Genomic DNA, 20,757 nt, shown 5'->3' with positions numbered 1-20,757 from the left:
TGTAGACCAGACTGGCTTGCACTCACAGAGATCTGCCTGCCTCTGCCTCCCTAGTGATGAGATTAAAGACGTGCCACCACCGCCTCCCTACATTTATTGAATGTCTTCGTTTTTATTTGGTTCAAACATTTAAAAATATTCACTGTGATTTCATCTTTCCTATAAGTTATATAGACATGCATACTTAATTTCCAAGCTCTGCCTGTTTTTGTTTATTATTTTATGTTTAATTGTCTTCAGATAGAACATTTTCATGTTTTAAGTATGTTGAGTTACGGTTTGACTTGCCATATGGTTTATTTTAAACAGTATTATGAGTTAGCATGATGATAAGAATAAATAATGTGTGGTTTTGAAGAATAGTAAAATAGCTGGATTCAAACATTTATCCAGGTCTTTTGTCTTTCCTTATTGCTTATTTTAGTTACCCAGAACTCACACTCAAATGTACAACAGTTAGAATTCTTCCTTTAAGATTTTTACTATTGCTTTATATATTTCTTGACTGTGTTATTACATGTTACAAATTTGGACTTTTTATTCTTTTGGTGTGGATTGAGCTTGCCATTATGAAGTGATTACCTCTCCTTATCTCTCTGTGGTCCTCCTTAGACGACTGCTTTGCCAGATGTTAGCACAGTTCTTCACTTTTCCTTTTGCTTATGCCTACGTATTTTTCCATACTAAACCTTTCTTTGATTTTATTTTTCAGTTTCACTGTGAAAGTCATCTAGTTTTGCTATTTCAGTTTGAGCACCTCTTTTTATTTATATTATTTAGTTGAATTATATTTATTACTAATATACTTAAATTTATTTTTTTTAAAGTAAATTTTATTAAATTATAAAAGTTTCCATTTCCGCCCCTCTTCCCAACACCCTCCCACTCCCCCCACTCCCTCTCCCCCTCCCTCTTCGTCCCTTAGGGCAGTCAGGGTTTCCTGCCCTGTGGGAGGTTCAAGTTCCTCCCCCCTCCCTCCAGGTCCAGGAAGGTGAGTGTCCAAACAGACTGGATCCCCAAAATCCAGTATATGCAGAGAAAACAGGTCCCAGTATCATAGTCAATGGCTTTTCAGAAAGACTTCGGGCCAGCCACATTCAGAGAATCCGGCCAAATTCCGAGAATCTGGTTAGATCACGTCCTCGTTCAGTCCCAGTCCAACTGGCCTTGGTAAACTCTCATTAGATCCATTCCCTTGTATAAGTGGGTGATAGCATCCCTCGCAGTACTGATTTCGTTTTTCATGTTCTTCCTCCTTCTGCTCCTCATTTGGACCTCGGGGGGCTCAGTCCGGTGCTCCAATGTGGGTCTCCGACTGTATCGCCGTCCTTCGCCAGATGAAGGATCTATGGTGATAAGCAAAATATACATCAGTATGGTTATGGGCCACGGCCGATTCAGGCACCCTCTCCTCTGTCCAGAGAACAATCTGGGGGATCTCTCCTTGGACCTGGGATCCCATTTATAATCAAGTCTCCTGTAAACCCTAAAATGACTCCCTTAGTTGAAATATATTCTTCCCTGATCCCATATTCATCCTTCCTCCCTCCCCCCCCCCATCCCAGGCCACCGAGCTTTCCCCGTTCCTCCCCTACTCCCTTCTCTCTAACCCTCTCCCCTTCCATCAACCCTCCCACCCCCCCATGCACCCGAGGTTACCTGGGACTCTTGTCTATTTCCTACCTCCTGGTGGATAGCTAAATAATCTTCATCAGGTTCATCTTCTTATTTAGCTTCTCTAGGATCACGAATAATAGGCTCAAAGACCTTTAATTATGGTTAGAATCCACTTATGAGTGAATACATACCGTGTTCCTCTTTTTGGGTCTGGCTTACCTCACTCAGTAAAGCGTTTTCTGTTTCCATCCATTTGCATGCAAAATTCAAGATGTCATTGTTTTTTACCGCTGAGTAAAACTCTAATGTGTATATGTTCCACACCTTTTTTAACCATTCTTCTATTGAGGGGCACCTAGGCTGTTTCCAGGTTCTGGCTATTACAAATAGTGCTGCTATGAACATAGTAGAACAAATGCTTTTGTAGTATGTTAGGGAATCTTTAGGGTATATTCCCAAGAGTGGAATTGCTGGGTCCTGAGGGAGGTTGACTCCCAGTTTCCTGAGAAACCGCCACACTGATTTCCACAGTGGCTGCACGAGTTTGCATTCCCACCAACAATGGATGAGTGTTCCCCTCACCCCACATCCTCTCCAGCATAGGCTATCGTTGGTGTTTTTGACTTTAGCTATTCTGACAGGTGTAAGATGGTATCTCAAAGTGGTTTTGATTTGCATTTCCCTGATCGCTAAGGAGGTTGAGCATGACCTTAAGTGTCTTCTGGCCATTCGAAGTTCATCTGTTGTGAATTCTCTGTTAAGTTCAGTACCCCATTTTTTAATTGGGTTAATTAGAGTTTTAGTGCCTAGTTTCTTGAGTTCTTTGTATATTTCCTTAACGTATTCCACAATATAGAAACAGAAGAGTCATTGCCTAACTCCTTTTATGAAGCTACAGTTACCCTAATACCAAAATCACACAAAGACACAACCAAGAAAGAGAATTACAGGCCAATCTCACTCATGAACATCGATGCGAAAATTCTCAATAAAATACTGGCAAACCGAATCCAAGAGCACATTAGAAAAATTATCCATTATGATCAAGTCGGCTTCATTCCAGAGATGCAGGGCTGGTTCAACATATGCAAATCTATCAATGTAATCCATCATATAAATAAACTGAAAGAAAAAAACCATATGATCATCTCACTAGATGCTGAAAAAGCATTTGACAAAATTCAACACCCATTTATGATAAAGGTGTTGGAGAGACTGGGGATACAAGGATCATACCTAAACATAATAAAAGCAATATACAGCAAGCCGACAGCTAACATCAAACTGAATGGAGAGAAACTCAAAGCCTTTCCACTAAAATCAGGAACGCGACAAGGCTGTCCACTCTCTCCATACCACTTCAATATAGTGCTTGAAGTTCTAGCAATAGCAATAAGACAACATAAGGAGATCAAGGGGATTCGTATTGGAAAGGATGAAGTTAAACTTTCGTTATTTGCTGACGATATAATAGTTTACATAAGTGGTCCCAAAAACTCTACCAAAGAACTCCTACAGCTGATAAACACCTTTAGTAACGTGGCAGGATACAAGATCAACTCCAAAAAATCAGTGGCCCTCCTATACACAAAGGATAAAGAAGCAGAGAGGGAAATCAGAGAAACATCACCTTTCATGATAGCCACAAATAGCATAAAATATCTTGGGGTTACTCTAACCAAGGAAGTGAATGACCTATTTGACAAAAACTTTAAGTCTTTGAAGAAAGAAATTGAGGAGGATACCAGAAAATGGAAAGACCTCCCCTGTTCTTGGATTGGGAGAATCAACATAGTAAAAATGGCAATTCTACCAAAAGCAATCTATAGATTCAATGCAATTCCCATCAAAATCCCATCAAACTTCTTCACAGACCTTGAGAGAACAATAATCAAGTTTATATGGCAAAACAAAAAACCCAGGATAGCCAAAACAATCTTATACAATAAAAGAACTTCTGGAGGCATTACCATCCCTGACTTCAAACTCTATTATAGAGCTACAGTATTGAAAACAGCTTGGTATTGGCATAAGAACAGAGAAGTCGACCTATGGAATCGAATAGAAGACCCAGATATTAACCCACAAACTTATGAACACCTAATTTTCGACAAGGGAGCTAAAGGTATACAATGGAAGAAGGAAAGCATCTTTAACAAATGGTGCTGGCATAACTGGATGTCAACCTGTAAAAAAATGAAAGTAGATCCATATCTATCACCATGCACAAAACTCAAGTCCAAATGGATTAAAGACATCAACATTAATCTGTCCACTTTGAACCTGATAGAAGAGAAAGTGGGAAGTAGTCTACAAGATATAGGCACAGGAGGCCTCTTCCTAAGTAGGACCCCAGCAGCACAGACAATAAGAGAAACAATGAATAAATGGGACCTCCTGAAACTGAGAAGCTTCTGTAAAGCAAAGGACACTGTCAGTAGGACAAAAAGGCTGCCTTCTGACTGGGAGAAGATCTTCACCAACCCCTCATCAGACAAAAGTCTGATCTCCATAATATACTTAAATTTAAGTCTACTATCTTAGTCTTTATTTTCTGTTTGTCCATGAATCTGTTTTTTTTTTCTGTGCCCCCCCCCTTTTAGTTTTTCAAGACATGGCTTCTCTGTACAACTGCCGTGTGTGTCCTGGCTCTTGCTCTGTAGACCAGGCTGGTCTCTAACTCACAGAAATCCTCTTTTCTCTGCTTCCCGAGTGCTGGAATTAAAGGCGTGTGCCCCTCCCTCCTGGCCAAAACTTGCAGTCCTTAGTTATAGTTTGGACGATTGATTTAGAAATTATAGTATACCCTTGACTTGTTTGTGACTAGCAAAAGCTAGTACTTAGAGTGCTTCTTTTTAGTTTGTTGTATTGAAGCACATATCCCGTACACACTGCGCCCCCCCCCCCCCACTTTTCCGGAACTCCTCTGTTTTCTCTGCAGTTTTTAGTGGAGAAGGCTGATGCCAAGTTGATTCTTTGTCAGTTTTAGTGACTCATTGTTTCAGAGGTCTCATTTCATTGTTGCAGGAAAGGCATGACAGAGCAAAGTATCTCCACAGCCAGGAAACCTGAAACCGGGAAAGGAAGCACCGCTGCTCATTCTTTCTCCTCATATTGTGTATGCCCTGCTTACCTGCTGAAGTTTAGGGCAGTCTTCTCCACTAATCCTTCTTGAAAATGCCCTTAGAGACCCAGAGCTATGTATGCATCACTGATCTCTGTGATCTTCTTAAAGTAGGAGACAATAAGTTACTGTGATAATCAGTTTTCAGATTCCTTGATGTAATCTTGGTTTTGTAGAGGTTTGAGTTTCAGCATCTTGCTTTCTAGTTTTCCTTTACCACCAACCCATTGATGTACATCTCCTTTTCCACAGTGTACAGGGTTTAGGTCTTTAAAAATTCCCCTCATTATGGCTTTAATTAGGTTCTGGTGGTGAGTGGAATTGGCTCCTGTTTACAATGTCCTCTGACATAAAATCTTTGCTAGGTTTTATTCAATGTATAATTATTTAATTTTAATTATAGTTTTATTTTATAGTAAATGTTATCTTTATTTGTAGCACTCAACTTAAGGACTGTTTGAAGTACTGAAGCTGTTTTTTGAAAGACAAAATATTAAGGTATCTGTTTTGATTACATGTGTTTAGAACTTATTAGCCAATTAAACTTGAAAAATTGGCTTTTGAGGGCAGTAATTCATTTTATGTAGAGATGTTATGGTTATTCTTCTTATTCTGTAGATATTGAAAGCATTTATCTGGTATAATAGGACATCTTGCTGTCCATTTATTGCTTATATATTGTGTGTTCTAGAGTCCCACATTTTTTACCAAATGGTTCTTTGCTTATAATACATCTCCATATTGGCTTTTGTACTCCAGAGACTTCTAGAGTGATTTATCAGAAAGATACTTATTTAAGGAACTGGGGACAAATAACATCTTAAATGTTAATATAGTTTCCTTTCTCTTTTGTCTGTTAGGCCAGAGTAGGAAATCTTTTTATTTTGATTTGTCATTTTTTTCTATGATGAGACTCTAAAGATTTGAAAGTAAAGCTACTTAATTGTAAACAAAACTGGTCATATGTCCAAGATATGGATCTTATACAAATTTGTGAAAAATAATTCTTCAGATTATGAAGAAGTCAGTAGTTTAATCAATTTTGTTTTTAGCTTAATTCTTTTTAGCTAAATCTGTGTGTGATTTTAAACTATTTTATAATTTAACTCTGCCTGTAGTTTTGCAGTTTCTATCTTTTCTTCCACTGTTATTCTTTGGAGTATCTTTTTAATGTGAAGATGATAAGATTGATAGGTTCACAGTATGAGGATTAAGATAATGAGGATAATGAGCATTGTCTTTTAAAGGAAGAAGATCCTGTAACATTGTTTACTGTGGTATTTTTAAACGTATTATTTTGTTTAATTTGATGTATTAGGTGTCTTAATTTATAGGTATGGTTTTGCTACCTTATTTAATACATAATGAGAAACAATGATTGGAAGGTATCATAGAATGACATGAACTTCTTGATTATATTTGGTGAATAATGAGCAAGATAAGTTTGGAGAACTGCAGGCATATGTTTTCAACAGCAGAGTGTTTATGTCAGATAGCTGTGAAGCTAACAGAATTTTCTTAATTGATAAATTGAGAGTAAAGATTGACAAGGAAGGTACTGAGGGGAAGCTGGGTTTGATAATAACTGATCAGATGCCTTGCTGATCACAGTAGCCTTGCCCCAGTGATGATGGGATAGTGATGGTGGTGTGTTTGTCTGGGGGCAGTGCCAGTCAACCCTTGCTTTCCTGGGATAGTACCTTAGCTCCCAGACCTCTGCTTGTCCTCACAGGCTTCAGTTGTTGGATGGTAGGTGATGGGTTCTTCCTATTGAAGCAAACATGATGGGTCATTTATTTTGTTATCGGGGATTACCTGTGGAGAAGACCTGTTGTGTTTTGTTTTGTGTCTTTTTGCACTTTAGATTCTTATTTGCTTTCCTGTTGAATAGAAATAAATACAGCAAAATTTGGGTGAGTCATATGCTAAACTTAAGATTGTAGAGGTTTGGAATCAGAATACTGCTTTATTGCATTAACTATAGTAGAAGAGAAACATATTTCCTATGCTTCTGTCTCGGATGCTACAAATCCCACTAGTGCACACCTTTAGTTGCTGCCCTCTTGATGCCTTCTTTCTCCTGACGGACATGGCTGCCAATGTCCAATTCCCTAGGTAAATGGTATCTTATGGCAGTTGCCATTACTCTATTTTGCAAATAAGGAAAGGGGTTCTCAGCGTAGTAACTCACTGAAAAAAATCCATTGTTTGAGGAATTATTTATCTTAACTTAATATTTATCTAATTTTATGTACATTTCTAACACATATATTTAGTTAAGAATGCAATGAAAATTTTGCCAAAATGTACCTCACCTATAACCTACAATGTAAACTACTAATGGCTATATATCTTTTCCAGCAGTATTCTTATAGGCAAAGTAAGCAAACGACATTTAATTATTAGACATCTATTCAAGTTACAAAGCTCTTAAAGTGTTTTTAGCGTTGAAAGTAGCTTATCTATCTTTAAAAAAAATTCTTGGTTTGTCCCTTCTCTCATCCCTAGCCACCTGTGGCAGGTGAGAATGAGAGAACTGGCCCTGCCCCTCATCTGCACACCTGAGAGCAGGCTTCGCACCTTGTCTGGGCAGCACACTAGAGCTGACTCTATTAGCAAGAGCGCAGGTGAGCTGGGCTTGTAGGCATGAGAGCAGGAAAGCTGCCCTTTCCCCTTCCCTAGTATGCCATGGGATGGCAAGGGTAAGGGAAATATGCCCTCTCCCATCCTTTGCCACTTGTGACAGGCAGGAGAACTGACCTGGGGTTGGGGCATGAGACTGGAGGAGCCGGCCCTGCTCCTCACCAAGTGCAGCATTTTGGGAGCGGCCAGCATCTCACTGGGCAAACAATAGAGCTGGCCCAGGTGGTGTGAGTGAGGGTGAGCTGGACCTAGGGTGTAAGAGCAGGAGAACTGGCCCTTGCTGTCTCCTTGCTGTCTGCTACAGTGGGTGAGCTAGCTGGAACAGTTCTGGAGAGCTCACCTGGGAAAGCTGGTCCAACATTTACCCCATCTATGAGCTGATGGAGCACTTGAAGTGGCTGGTCCTGCAGATCCAAAGAGGAGTCCAGTGTTGAGAGGGTAATGGAAGCCAGAGGTCTCAAACATCAATGATTCATTGCAGCAAACACTTATGAATAAAGATGTATGGACTAAAGGGGCTTCCATGCTGAGATTTTTCTTTCTTTTTTTTTTTTTTGTTTGTTTGTTTCACTTAAATTTTGTGTTGTGGGGAGGTTTCAATGGCAAGGGAATGGGGGGATGAGTGGAATCAGGATGCATGATGTGAAATCCATAAACAATAAAAGTTAAGCATTCTTAGCATGCATTAATTCTAAGTGCTATATGCATGTTATATGCTAGTTAACATATAAATATATACAAACCCAATTATTGATACCTATGTAACAGTATATTTGTTAATATATAATTCTGTATTTTAATCTCATTTGTCAATATGAGATTTATGCATTTTATGTCATATTTAAAATATAATTTTCTATACCAATATCTTGAAGATTTTCTCTTTTCCTCTGATAATGTCAGTCTTAAATTTAATTCTTAGATCCATTTCAAATTGAGTTTTGTATAGGGTGAGAGATGGGGCTCTTGCTTAGTTCTTCTGTGTTTAGGTGTCTACCTTTCCAGCACAACCCTTTATTGAAGAGGCTTCTCCATTCTTTAGTGCATATTTTGGGACCTAGTCAAGAATTACTTTGGCTGCAGTTGGTTTTCTTCAGGGATCAGTACTGAGCGCCATCCATTTGTGTGTCTGTTATTCAGGCCTCACACTGTGTTGCTGACTCCGATTATATAGTGGAGCTATTTCTTAAATTCCGGTATTGTGATGTGTCTAGCTTTGTTCAGCTCTTCAGAATTTTTTTGTATTTCCACATTAACTGTTAGGATTTCTTTTATAGCTTCATGAAGAAAGCCATTGGCATTTTGACAGGGATTATATTGAATTTGTAAATTGCTTTGGGGAGCTATGGATGTTTTAACTATTAATTCTTTCAATACTTGAACATGGGAAAAATTTCAGTGTTTTTATGTCTTTCATTACTTTTGTTAAGATTTTGTAACATTTATTGTAGAATTCTTTAACTTCCTTGGTTAAATTTGTTTCTGGGCTTTTATTTTATAGCTGTTGTTATGAGCTTGTGCTCCTGGTTTTCTCATCTCTCTGCTGTACTAAAATGTTGCAGAGTCAGCGAGATATAAAGCTCAGTAGCAAAGCATTTTTCTAACGTTAGTGACACCCTAGGTTTGATTCCCAGGACCACCAAAAATAAAACTAAAATGCTACTGAGACATTTTAATTGGTTTTAAGAGAAGATCTTGCTACTATAGCCCTAGACCTCATTGAGTAGCAAGGCTCACCTCCATCTACTGATCACTTGTCTTGACTTCCCAAGCGTTGGAATTACAGGTTTGTGCCATTATGCCTGGTTGCAGTGAGTTTTTTATGTTGGCTTTGTATCCTGCAACATTACTGAATTCTTTTATTAGTTCTAATAATCTCTTGGTGAAGTTTTTTGGGATTTTCTGCAGATAGTATTGGATCATCTACAAATTAGGACAGTTTGACTTCATCCCTTTCTAGTTGTATCTCCTTTATTTTGTTTTCATGCTTAACTGGTTAAAACAAGACTTCTGGCACTGGAAGTCCTGAGAGTAAACACCCTTTTCACGATGCCCACTACGACTGTGGCTAGATTCCATAATTGTGATTGAGTCATTATGAGATGCAGATTCTGTTCGCATTATCTACCAGTCTATGTCTAGTCTCATTCCACATACTGTTTTTCAGATTATTTCAGTTCTAGAATTTCTATTTTTTTATTTTCCTGAGGGTTTTTGTTGTTGTTGTTGTTGTTGTTGGCTTTTACTGAGATTGCTTAGTTTTCTACTCATTGTAAGCATGGTTGTAAGTACTACTTTAAAATCTTTGTCTGCTAATTCAAGCATCTGCCATATTGTAGAGTCCATGTGCACCCACTGCACTGTTCCCTCTCTCCAACCCTACTGTAGAGTCCATGTGCATCCGCTGCACTGGTCCCTCTCTCCACCCCCTACTGAAGAGTCCATGTGCATCCGCTGCACTGTTTCCTCTCTCTACCCCCTACTGTAAAGTCCGTGTGCATCCGCTGCACTGTTTCCTCTCTCTACCCCCTACTGTAGAGTCCATGTGCATCCACTGCACTGTTTCCCCCTCCACCCCAAGAATGGAGCACATTTTATATATTTGTTTGTCTATATAGCATATAAAAAAAAATCTATCCTGGGCATGATGAGTATCATGCTGGTAAAACTGTTGTGTTCTTCTCAGTAATGTGATCTTAAGTCTTTATTTCAGCAGACTATCAACGTGATTTGAGGTTGCAGAGGTCTGTGTTTATGCGCACAGCTGGAATTTTGGGTCCACGCTTTCATTCTTAGCGGTTTGGAGTCTGCTGTTCTTAAGATGATTTGAGTTTCAAACAGAGCTTTGAAAATAGTTTACATAAAAAAAAAATTTGGATATCACAGAGTTGGGCATGTAGCCTAGTGGCTTAGCACTTACCTCAAATTTTTGGATATCATTTTTGACTTTTTCTTACAGAATTCACCTTTTATTGTCTGTGTTGCCAGTTGGTCCTTGGTGGTTTTTCTAGTCAGAAAATTTTCAGTTGGAGTTTATCTGTTCTGGGTGCAGTCTTGAGTTTACCTGAAGAATGGAAGCTTATAAATGGCAGCTTTCTCATTACTGCTAACTTTTTCAATAATATGTGTCCCATCCCCACACCCCAGCAAACTCTTGCTTTTGCTCACTTTCCTGTGCCTTATTATAGTTTTAGTTACTGTAGCATTCTGAGTCTGCTAGAGGAATTCTGTCAGTACTCTGACCAGGACCTGAATTCACTTCTTAGCTCATGATGTATCACTTTATTCGTTCACTCGATGGGGTGGGTTAGTGGTCAGAAGTCGCAGTGGGTAGATAAAAAAGAGTCTAAGGATAATGAAAACACTGTTTTTACAGATTATATTAAATACATTTGATTTGTTCTATTGTTTGAGGAGACTTAAGACTTTATTTGAATTTTGAAGACTTTGCCTTGTTTACCTTTTCCTTGTTCTCTTGTGGTGCTGTTTTTCTGTACATTTATTGTTGGAACTTGGAAATTCAAGACTAGTCGGAGTAAAACAGGACGCCTCCATTGCAAAAACATGCAAAGACAACAGCAAAACAAGAAAGCCTTTACTTGCTAACACCTTCTTGTATGTGTATGTGAGGTGCACTCACCTGTGTTAGCACATGTGCAGGCTGGAAGTTCATGTTAGGATATCTTCCTCAGTCTTTTTTCTACCTTACCTTTGAGAGAGATTCTCTCATTGATTTTAGAGCTCACCGTTGGGCTAAGTCACTCAGCAAGCAGGGTCTCAGAATGTGCCATGGTCCACCTGTGTCCCCCCATCGGTGCTGAAGCTACACATGCTGGCCACCATGCCCAGCCTCTTATGTGAGTCCTGGGGATATGAATTTTGGGCCTCATGCATTTACGGCAGCACTTTGCCCACTGAGTCACACTCCTAGCACCTATTCTGCTAGCATTTTTCTCCTTAACATGAAGTTGGTTTTATTTATAAAGCTTAGGTAAATAGCATGTTGTATCTAAAGTCATATGTTGTACATAAAGTCAGATGATTAGTTAAATTATATATCTATAATCACACATTTCTTTGTTTCTCTCTGTCTTCTCCACCCATACACCTGAGGATACTTCCTCAGGAAATTTATACTGTAGAAGTTATTAACTAATTATAGTTATTAAGATTATATTCTTTTTTCTTATTCAACTTACATGGCAGTCTTTTATCCTATTTGTAGCTCAAAATTTCTCTTTTTCTAGCATTTTAATTGAACCTTAATTTCCTTCAAAATCATCATCATCTTTATTTCGTCATAGAATTTTAAGTGAGTGTGATCGTGTGTAGGTTATCCTTCATATACTTACATTGCACAATTAATTTTTGGCTCTAGATTTTAAACTAAGTACTTTAATTTAAAAGGTCAATTGCATGTTTAATTCAAGGCAGACTAAATCTATTTAATAAAATCTGTTCATTGTAGGTCCAGGTCAAGACCTCGTCCACGTTCCCATAGTCGAAGCAGTGAAAGATCCAGCCACAGAAGAACTCGTAGTAGGTCTAGGGACCGAGAACGACGCAAAGCACGGGACAAAGAGAAGAGAGACAAGGAGAAGGATAAAGGCAAGGACAAAGAAGTACATGGCATCAAACGGGGGTGAGTGATAAGAGCTAATGGAGTGAAGATGAGTAATGCCTCAGCAGTGTGCAAACTAAACTTTCTCTTTGAGCTGCTTCCTGCTCCTGCCCTTGTGGGCAAATTCCTTTAAGACGAAAAGAAGGTAAGGGCTTGCCAGTCAGTATCTTGCATGGTTCTTGATGTTTTTATTCTCTAAAAATTTATTAAGTTAATTTTAATAACAACATGTAATTTTTCTTACATTTTTTCTGTTCTTTTTGCCTCTACCTAACTTTTTAAAAAAAGATTTTTTTAAAAAAAATAAATTATGTATATGTATTGATATGGGGTTGAGCATATCTTAGTAGAGTTTTTATTGCTGTGAAGAGACACCATGGCCACAGTAACTCTTTCAAAGAAAAAATTTAATTGAGGTGGTGGTTTGTAGTTTCAGAGGTTCAGTCCATTTTCATCATGACTGGGAGCATGGTGGCATGCAGGCAGACATGATATTGGAGGAGTAACTGAGAGTCCTACATCTTGCAGGCAAAAGAAAGTCATCTGTGACACTGAGCATAGGCCTCAAAGCCCACCCCCATAGTGACACGCTTTCTCAACAAGGCCATCCCTACAAAGCCTCACCTCCTAATAGTGTCGCTCCCTATGAGATTGTGGGTGCCAGTTACATTCAAACTGCGACAGTCCACGTGTTCTGGTTCCTGAGGAGGCCAGAAAGGGTGTGAGGGGAGCATGTAATACTCTGTAGCTAGAATTACTGGCAACTGGGACCTGGGAACTGAACTCAGGTCATCTCCTAGACTTTCAAGTTCTCTTAACTCCTGAGCTGTGCTCCGCACCTTCTGTTCTCAGCGTTTATGTCACATCTACAGCGATAATATGAAGCCATGTCTGCTGCTGGATTTTATTTACTTTTTGAAATGTTAATCTTGTGGCAAAAGTTTAAAAGATGTAATTTTTTCGTGACCATTCTACAGCTATCCTAGAAAAATTCAAATTCTAGTTTTAGAACATAATAAGAAAAGAGATAGGGATTAGATATTACATAATTTCTCTTGTCATTGCTATGTCAAAATAGCTGAGAAGAGCAACTTTAGAAAGGAAGATTCTTTTTGCTCACAGTTAAGTGTCAGGCCATCATTGTGGAGGAGGTCATGGTGTCAGAAACTCGAGACAGCTGGTCACAAAGCCTTTGTAGTAAGGGTGCAAATAGAGGTGAATGCCGATCCTCAGCTCAGTTTCTCCTGTTTCTTCTGTCTGGGACTGCAGACCTTGGAATGGTGCCGCCCACCTTAAGGGTAGGTCTTCTCACCTCAGTTAACCCAGGCTATAAGGTCTTTCATCAGCAGGCTTAAAAGTTGTCTCCTAAGTGATTCTAGATTCTGCTAAGTTGGCAATTCGCATTAACATCACATAGTAGGTATCCAGCTACATGCGTAGAAAGGCTGGATTAAACAGATGAGACCCAGGGAAGGTATGGAGGTAATTTCTTGGTAAAGGGAGAGAGTAAGTATAATGGCAGATTTGAAGGGTATGGATGCAGATAAGTTCCAAAGACTGGGAAATACGAATTAAGATGATGAAAATGTGCCAGTCAGAGAATTCTTATTCCTTAGTTCTCTGTTAGTTCTTTTTTTTCCCTTTCTGTTTAGTTACATAACCATAGGGAGCATGAGCATGTTTTTTTCTCTGAATAGTACATATTAACTTTCCATTTCATTAAGTTTTTCTTTTTAAATAATTTCTCAGTATCAGAAATTTCTTTAAGCAGTGACATTTTCTATCTTATTTGATACCTTCATTAAATAGGTGCCTTTATTTTGCTTTACTATTTTCTATTTGTGTTGTTATTGGTATTTCAAAATATCTGAGAAAATTAATTTGAAGGAGAAAAAGGTGGGTTTTTTGGCGCATAGTTTCAGAGGTTTCAACCCATAGTTCCCTGATCTGTTGCTCTTTAGGCCTATGGGAAGGCTCAAACATGGTACAAGGGTATGGTAGAGGATCTCTTGGCATCCAGGAAGCAAAGGCTGAGAGAAAAAGGGATAGAGGAAGGAAGGAAGGAAGGGGTCAGGACTTCCTTCCATGCATGCCTCCACTGACTTCCCCCCATATGAATCATACCTCCTGCTTAGCCCATTCAGTAGGAACTCATCAGTGGATTAGACCATTGTCAGTTAATTTCTAATTCAAACTGACCGTGTCTTCTGTAACTGCAGACTGTCTTCTCTTTTGTGGTATCTCATGATTACTAATAATGAGAATTAGAAGTTGAGATCAAGTGACATGCTATTCTTAAACTACCCTAAAAGTTTCTAAAGAGAAGCAAAAGAATCTTCTGTGTTTGGGGGGCAAGTTGTGTTTTGTTTTATATTGTCATTAGTAAAAGATGCTTTTCTTTCTCTCCATTTTTTTTCTGTTTCCCACCTCATCATTTGATATGTTTATGTAGCTTTATACTTAATTATATTTACAAGTAATTTCTACAGCATCATTAAATTTATTACTACTGGTTCATTTGCTGTCTTTTTCCAGATAACTTTTTATAATGTATAGGTGAAGAGAAGGGAAAAAAAGAACCCAAACCATTACAATTAGGGTGGATGTATTAGTCCATTCTGGATATTCAGTCCAATCACAAGTGTTTGAACTTATGCCAAGTAATCTAGGGACTTCTTCATATACAAAAAATAACCTACACATTTCTTCAGGTATAAGAACCTTTGCCTTTTCAATACAATTAAGATATCTGTGATATACTTACTATGGAATTTAAAGCACAAAGCAAAATAAAGTGTATCAGTGGCAAAACAAGGTACACTCTTACCATTAGAGTCATAAGTCTATTGACTGGTAATAATAAAAACTAGAGAGAAGGGAATGTATAACTGGGAGTTAACTTTTTCATTAAAGAGCCTTTTATTTTTAAGATAAAATAAAATGATTCTAAAAAAATTAGTTTCAAATTGCAAATGTTTATAGATTTGTAAGCCTGGAATATTTGAATGATTATTATATGAATTTCCTGTATGTTATAAGTTGACTTACTTGTTGTGTTAGCCTGCTTTGCTTATATGTAGATTTAAGGAACCTGATAGGAACTTGAGATTTAAGGAACCTAATAGGAACTTGAGGGGTATTAATTTATAGGGTCTAAAGAATAGTTGCCTTTTCTTCTAATATAATATGAATGATTAATATGAGAAAGACACTGATCTTATCCAGGATTTTATTAAGATTTAAAAACATTAACTTTAAAAAATTCACATGGTATAACATTTGCTTTGTAAGAATAATTTATCTTTTAAACATTGGTACAAGTTTTTCTTGTTTCTGTTCATATTTCTCTTAAATTTTAAGGACTTTATTATATCTTATTTGTAGACAATTGTTCCTAGAAGATGAAATTTCTGTAACATGAAAACATTTTATTTAATATTATTATTTTTAAAAATATTTATTTATTTATTATATACACATAATTCTGCTGTGTGTATGCCTGAAGGCCAGAAGAGGGTACTAGACCTCATTACAGATGGTTGTGGGCCACCATGTGATTGCTGGGAATTGAACTCAGTACCTTTGGAAGAGCAGGCAATGCTCTTAACCACTGAGCCATCTCTCCAGCCCCATTTAATATTATTATTGTATTGAAATAAGGTATAACATTATTTTGTTAAACTGCTTTTTGAGAACTTCATACATGAACACATCTAAATCTCTCCCTGTAACTCTCTCTCACATTGATGACTGCTTCCTTAACTATTGTTATTAAATTGTATGTATGTACATTTTGAGTCCCGTTAGTATTACTTGTGTGTACATGTGTCCAGGACTGAATATTTGGAATTGGACAACCTCTGTAGTAGCTTATCCCTGGAAAAAATTGATTTTTCCTCTCTTAGCAGCCCTTGATTGTAATTCTTCATCAAGGTTGAAATCTTGTGGATTTTCCCTTATCCATGTAGGCATGTTATGTTGTTATTATGCAAACCTTGTATGGGCAGCCATATTGTTGAGGTTCTTTTGTTCAGCTTCCCTCTCATATGTGGAAGACATCTCAAAGCAGGGCTCCACTTTGGCTCTTACAGTCCTTCCCAGCACTCTTTCACAATATTCTGTGAGGCTCAGGTGGAATAATTGAGTTGCAGATGTATCATTTGGGGTTTGACACTTTATAATCACTTACCCTCTGAATTTTGGCTACTTGTGGATCTCTGTAGTGGTCTCCGTATAGGGGTGAGGGCCACACTTAACTGTAGGTATATTTGGAATAAAATTAGAAATTATATTAGTTAAGGAAAATGGCAGTGATAGATTCTCTTCTGAGGTCTACGATCTGGCCACTGTTAGTTGACTAGGTTTAGAGTACCATATATGTATTTCTCCCGATTGAACAAGACTGGAGTCCAGTTAGATCCTTGTTGGTCACCCCCAAGATCAAAGTACCATTATTGATTCACTAGGGGTATCTATATCTCAAATTCTTACTGAGAGACAATACTCAGAAATTTGTAATATCACAGGGTCTCATATGCAGCTTGGTCTGATGATGCTGAACTTATGCATCCCAGCGTCACTCATGGATTAGTATTTTAAGTTTCTGTACCAACATCCTCATCCATGTGCAATAATATATAGTTAACTGCTTTAGAACATCTTTCAGAGCATTTTAGAAAATTGTGTATGAATAAGTAAATAGCCACCATTCTCCTGTCCTGAAATCATAGTGCCATCTTCAAGAACAGAATATAAATGGACTTAATTTAAATCCATCGTCAATCATTATTTAAATCACTATGAAGAAAAAGAAGAATTGCTTTTGTTGTGGTTGTTGAATACTGATGTATTTTCAATGTCTCATCTCCCAGCCCACCAAAGTCCTGTGTTATATATTTGGAGATTTGGTACAGTATTGTTAGGACAAGAGATCTTTTAAAAGGTAGCTAAGCCAAGAAAACTTTGCTTTATTAAGTAAATTAATATTGTTATAGCAGAGTTGGATTTGTTACCGAAGTAGTGGATTTCTTTTGAAGTATTTTCTTGACTTCTGTTTACTTTTCTCCCATGAAATAGCAAAGAAAGCCTTTCCAGAAGTCAGCCAGCCATATTTGTCTACCTGACCTCCAACCTCCATGTCAGTAAGTTTCTGTTGATTGTAAAGGATCAGGTCTGAGGTATTGTATTGCAGCTGCACAGAATAGAGCAAGCCAACAGCTATAACACTTTCAAGTTAATTTGAGTCTAGTTAGAATTCAGGCAGAACAGCTAGTTTTCCTAAGCAGCGCCTGCTCCGTGGAGGGTTTTTCACCATTGTTTCATTACTAGTGCCTCAGTAAACTAGATATTGTTCTAGGTTAAGCATTAAGACTTCTGGAATATTTTGCTCAGACATTTGGACTTATGTTTATACATTCTAATAATATGTTATAACTTCCTGAAATTTATACTTTCTGAATAAGTTAAGTATTACCCTCTGGTTATACGATTGATTTTTCTGTTAAATGAGGATTTGGACTTTAAAAGCTATAAGTGTAGAAGCTGGTATAAAAGTACTATTACAATAGTTATAACTTAGGGGCATAAGGATCACATCTACCTTGGCATCCTTCCAGTGTTTGCACCTTTGAGTTCCATGTGTAATTCCTGTTGAGAACGTATTTTCTCCCCTCTCCCTGATGTTTGGTAGAGGATGTTGGAAGTGATTTGGGAAAGCTGGACTCTTGAGTTTTGACAGCAGATGCATACTTACAAAGGCTGTCATGTTTTTCCTTACCTCTTACTTCTTTATGCAGCAGGAAGTCACTTATGCTAATTTACTCCAATTTGCATATAGGTTATAGAGTTCTGGGGTGCAGAGCATGCTTAGAACTCCTTTTAAGTGTCTGTTCGGATCAAAGCAGGGCTGTGTGATAGCTGTTGTCTGACACCAAGCTGTGTGGTGTTGTTTTCATTAAACATTTATCACACTTCCAGTGTGACAGCAGGCAACTTTGTGCCAAGATAACATGTTTTCATGCAAAATTTATTGAAAAAGATGAGACTTTGTAAAAAGATCTTGTTGCCTTTCACTAGTGGCGAAGGGTAAATGTTTGGTTAGAAAGTAGTATACCTTGAACACATGTCATCGTGACAGAAGGAACTTCACACTGGCAGTTTTGTTAAGCAGGTAAATAAATCTGTCTTTAAAGAAATATGTACATTTTTCTCTTTCAAATGAAAGGTTTTGTGATTTCCTTGTTTATTGTTTTTCACAGCTATGACCTATTATTGGGTATATGTTTATGTTATAATGAAACAGCACCACCCTGTTTACATTATGTAAGTTTGAGTATTAGGTTTAATTCAACCAAACAACTTGTCAGTTTTTCAAAAAGATGAGGTCAGGAAAGGGAACATATTATGGCACAAAAGCCAAAATAGATAAAAGCTTTATTAGTTCTCCCTCGGGCCAACACCTTTCTCTTGTTCATTATATCAGGATAGTTCAATTATTACATAGTTTCTCAAATGGAATTTGACATGGATTATGCCTGGTGAAGGTTTTAATGGCAAGAATTTGTGTGTGTGTGTTTGTGTGTGTGTGTGTGTGTATTTTAAGGTGATTGCCTGACCATTACAAGCCTTAAAACAGTGGGTTTCAACTTTCTTAATACTGTGGCCTTTTGATGCAGTTCCTCATGTTGGGGCCTGTGGGCATATATACATGGGCTATTTTCTTTTTTTTTTCAAAGTTTATTAAATTATGAAAGTTTCCATTTCCGCCCCTCTTCTCCCGCCCTCCCCTTCCTCCTCCCTCTCCATCCCTAAGAGCAGTCAGGGCTTCCAGCCCTGTGGGAAGTTCAAGTTCCTCCCCCCTCCCTCCAGGTCCAGGAAGGTGAGTATCCAAACAGACTGGATCCCAAAAATCCAGTATATGCAGAGGAAACAAGTCCCAGTGTCATTGTCAGTGGCTTTTCAGAAAGGCTCCAGGCCAGCCACATTCAGAGAATCCGGCCACATTCAGAAAATCTGGTTGGATCACTTGCTCGTTCAGTCCCAGTCCAACTGGCCTTGGTGAACTCTCATTAGATCAGTCCCCTTGTATCAGTGGGTGATCGCACCCCTCGCGGTCCTGTGTTTTTTTTCATGTTCTTCCTCCTTCTGCCCCTCATTTGGACCATGGGGGGCTCAGTCCGGTGCTCCAAAGTGGGTCTCCGTCTGTATTGCCATCCATCGTCGGATGAAGAATCTAAGGTGATAAGCAAAATCTTCATCAGTATGGTTATAGGCCAAGGCCGGTTCAGGCACCCTCTCCTCTGTCTAGAGAACAATCTGGGGATCTTTCCTTGGACCTGGGATCCCATTTATAATCAAGTCTCTTGTGAACCCTAAAATGACTCCCTTAGTTGAGATATATTCTTCCCTGATCCCATATCCATCCTTCCTCCCTCCCCCCATCTCAGTCCCCCGAGTTTTCCCCATTCCTCCCCTACTCCCTTCTCTCTAACCCTCTCCCCTTCCAACAACCCTCCCACCCACCCCCATGCACCCGAGGTTACCTGGGACTCTTGTCTATTTCCAATCTCTAGGAGGATAAGTACATGATTTTCTTCAGGTTCACCTTCTTATTTAGCTTCTCTAGGATCTCGAATAATAGGCTCAAAGACCTTTAATTATGGCTAGAATCCACTTATGAGTGAATACATACCATATTCCTCTTTTTGGGTCTGGCTTACCTCACTCAGTAAAGCGTTTTCTATTTCCATCCATTTGCATGCAAAATTCAAGATGTCATTGTTTTTTACCGCTGAGTAAAATTCTAGTGTATATATGTTCCACACCTTCTTTAACCATTCTTCTAATGAGGGGCACCTAGGTTGTTTCCAGGTTCTGTCTATTACAAATAGTGCTGCTATGAACATAGTTGAACAAGCTTCTGTAAAGCAAAGGACACCGTCAGTAAGACAAAAAGGCTACCTTCTGACTGGGAGAAGATCTTCACCAACCCCTCATCAGATAAAGGCCTGATCTCCAAAATATACAAAGAACTCAAGAAACTAGGCACTAAAACTCTAATTAACCCAATTAAAAAATGGGGTGCTGATCTGAACAGAGAATTCTCAACAGAAGAACTCCGAATGGCCAAAAGACACTTAAGGTCATGCTCAACATCCTTAGCGATCAGGGAAATGCAAATCAAAACAACTATGAGATACCATTTTACACCGGTCAGATTAGCTAAAGTCAAAAACACCAATGATAGCCTATGCTGGAGAGGATGTGGAGAGAGGGGAACTCTCATCCTTTGTTGGTGGGAATGCAAACTTGTGCAGCCACTGTGGAAATCAGTGTGGCGGTTTCTCAGGAAACTGGGAGTCAACCTCCCTCAAGACCCAGCAATTCCACTCTTGGGAATATACCCAAGAGATGCCCTATCATACTACAAAAGCATTTGTTCAATTATGTTCATAGCAGCACTATTTGGGCTATTTTCTTGATTAATGATCCTTGCAGAAGGGCCCAGCCCACAGTAGGCAGTATCACCACTGGACAGGGAGTCCTGGGTTGATATTAGAAAGTAAACTGAGCAAGTCATAGGAAGCCAACCATAAGCAGTGGTTCCCCATAGTCTCTGCTTCAGTTCCTGCCTCTAGGTTCTTTCCTTAAGTTTCTAGCTTGTCTTTCCTCAATGATGGTATGCCAGGAGTAAGCCGAACACACCTTTTCCTGTCTCATGTTGGTTTTGCTCAGTGTTTTATCATAGCAGCGG

The 20,757-nt window shown here is 38.5% G+C and overlaps 1 protein-coding gene across 2 annotated transcripts in view; it reads left to right on the top strand.

Moving 5' to 3' along the window:
* Positions 1-20,757, top strand: part of Rsrc1 (arginine and serine rich coiled-coil 1) — a 290,122-nt gene that overhangs the window by 68,417 nt on the left and 200,948 nt on the right. For both annotated transcript variants that reach the window (XM_048424583.3, XM_048424582.3), the window contains exon 4: positions 11,853-12,026. In XM_048424583.3, coding sequence (XP_048280540.1) covers positions 11,853-12,026 — 174 coding nt within the window. The remainder of the gene's footprint in view (positions 1-11,852; positions 12,027-20,757) is intronic.

This window comes from Myodes glareolus, chromosome 20 (genome assembly GCF_982192425.1).
Source record: "Myodes glareolus chromosome 20, mMyoGla1.1, whole genome shotgun sequence".
In the NCBI taxonomy this organism is placed as follows: Eukaryota; Metazoa; Chordata; class Mammalia; order Rodentia; family Cricetidae; genus Myodes; species Myodes glareolus.
This window is presented reverse-complemented; position numbering and strand designations above follow the sequence as displayed.